At 38.0% G+C, this 1,776-nt stretch overlaps 1 protein-coding gene across 1 annotated transcript; it reads left to right on the top strand.

Moving 5' to 3' along the window:
- The first annotated feature begins 282 nt into the window (after window positions 1–282).
- On the top strand, window positions 283–1,487 carry LOC128108286 (cytochrome c, somatic-like). The gene has a single exon (XM_052734678.1). The coding sequence runs from the start codon at window positions 360–362 to the stop codon at window positions 675–677; it is 318 nt and encodes a 105-aa protein (XP_052590638.1). The 5' UTR covers window positions 283–359; the 3' UTR covers window positions 678–1,487.
- The last annotated feature ends 289 nt before the right edge of the window (window positions 1,488–1,776 follow it).

Raw genomic sequence — 1,776 nt, 5'->3', positions numbered from 1 at the left:
CCAAACACAGGTTTGACTCAACATTTTAAAAAGTGATTAGAAGTGAAATATTCTGCTCTTAAAAATGTGGTTAGTACTCAAGGGAAAGAAAATACAAGAAGACTCCTCAATTAGATGTTCACAATAACTATTAATTTACCAAACATCTTAGTCTGCTCATCTTCCATTCCAACAACAACAACAAAAAGAATTTGATCCATTTTCAATGTATGGAGTAATATGTTAATTTCAAATTAAGGAGTAGTTATTAGAAATTTAATATATATAGTACTTAAAACCCCAGAAGGGAGTGAGCGGGACGTCCGTCCGTCTTCGGGTCGTAGCGATCGTGGTGTTGATCACCCAGGAGCGAAATAAAAATGGGTGATGTTGAGAAAGGCAAGAAGATTTTTGTTCAGAAGTGTGCCCAGTGCCACACTGTGGAAAAGGGAGGCAAGCATAAGACTGGACCAAATCTCCATGGTCTGTTTGGGAGGAAGACTGGTCAGGCGGCTGGATTCTCGTACACAGATGCCAACAAGAACAAAGGCATCACCTGGGGAGAGGACACCCTGATGGAGTATTTGGAGAATCCCAAAAAGTACATCCCTGGAACAAAAATGATCTTCGCTGGAATTAAGAAGAGGGGAGAAAGGGCAGACCTAATAGCTTATCTTAAAAAGGCTACTAATGAGTAATTCCACTGCCTTATTTATTACAAAACAAATGTCTCATGGCTTTTAATGTGTACCATAATTTAATTCATACATCAAAATTCAGATCATGAATGGCTAACAATGTTTTTGTTGGGACGGTCCTGATTTAAGTAAAAATGACTTATAGTAAAGTGGATATGATCTTTTTTAAAAATAACAATTCCAGTCACTATCACAGCTCTCCCTTTCTCCAGATCGGATTGGACTTATTAAAGTTATACTTTCCACAAAGATGGGGTGTCACCTCAAACCTGTTGAATGGTTTTATATTTAAATTTATATAACTGGGAATATGGATATGTTTAAACACTGGGAAAATTCTGTCACTCTCTCAGAAACAAGAAGATTCACCTGTGTTTCAGTTTGTATTCACTGGCCTGTTACAGGCAATGGAAAGCCAGGAAGCAACTGTCTATTCTTGACTTGATGATGTCATTTTAATTAGAATTCCCTGTCAAAGGATGCTGCCTTTCACTATTGAAAGGCACTTACTGTGATCTATGTATAATATCAAATAAAGAGTATTTAGCATTTCTTTATAGCTGAACTATTAACTTAAAATACTTTTAGAAACCAGCAACTTAGACCTTACTTTCTAATTCTTTGTTATCTAAGACACAGGTGTAATTCAGAATTGTCCTTAAACACCTATTCAGAAACACAGGACTGGAACTTCTGTGTATGTGCGATTGGTAGTGGCACTCTCTGCCAACTTATTAGATGGGAAGATTAAAGAGATAGTTTGTAAGTTTCCAACAGTAAGAAGATATTAAAAACAACCATGGATGGTGACCTTTCAAAAAAAAAAAAAACCCCAGAAGGAAAATTTGTTGGCCATTTGTATTAAGAATTTACTATGGGGTAAGGATGATCTTGAACTTCTAATCCTTCTTCCTCCAGTTCCTGAGTGCTAGGATTAGAGACAGGCATGTGCCACCTCACCTGGTTTACACAATGCTCTGGATGGAGCCTGGGGCTTTGTGAATGCTAGATAAGCACTCTGACAACTGAGTTACATCTCTAGCTCCTTTAAAAAAAAGTGTGCGTGCGTGTGTGCGTGCGTGCGTGCGTGCGTGCGTGC

The sequence above is a fragment of the Peromyscus californicus genome, unplaced genomic scaffold, assembly GCF_007827085.1.
Source record: "Peromyscus californicus insignis strain IS unplaced genomic scaffold, ASM782708v3 Scaffold_13__1_contigs__length_99412109, whole genome shotgun sequence".
Lineage (NCBI taxonomy): Eukaryota > Metazoa > Chordata > Mammalia > Rodentia > Cricetidae > Peromyscus > Peromyscus californicus.
Note: the sequence above shows the minus strand (reverse complement) of the source record. Positions and strands in the feature narration are given on the sequence as shown.

What these genes read in the sequence shown, in the direction of transcription:
- LOC128108286 (XM_052734678.1), top strand. Translation starts at nt 360, where the DNA reads ATGGGTGATGTTGAGAAAGGCAAGAAGATTTTTGTTCAGAAGTGTGCC.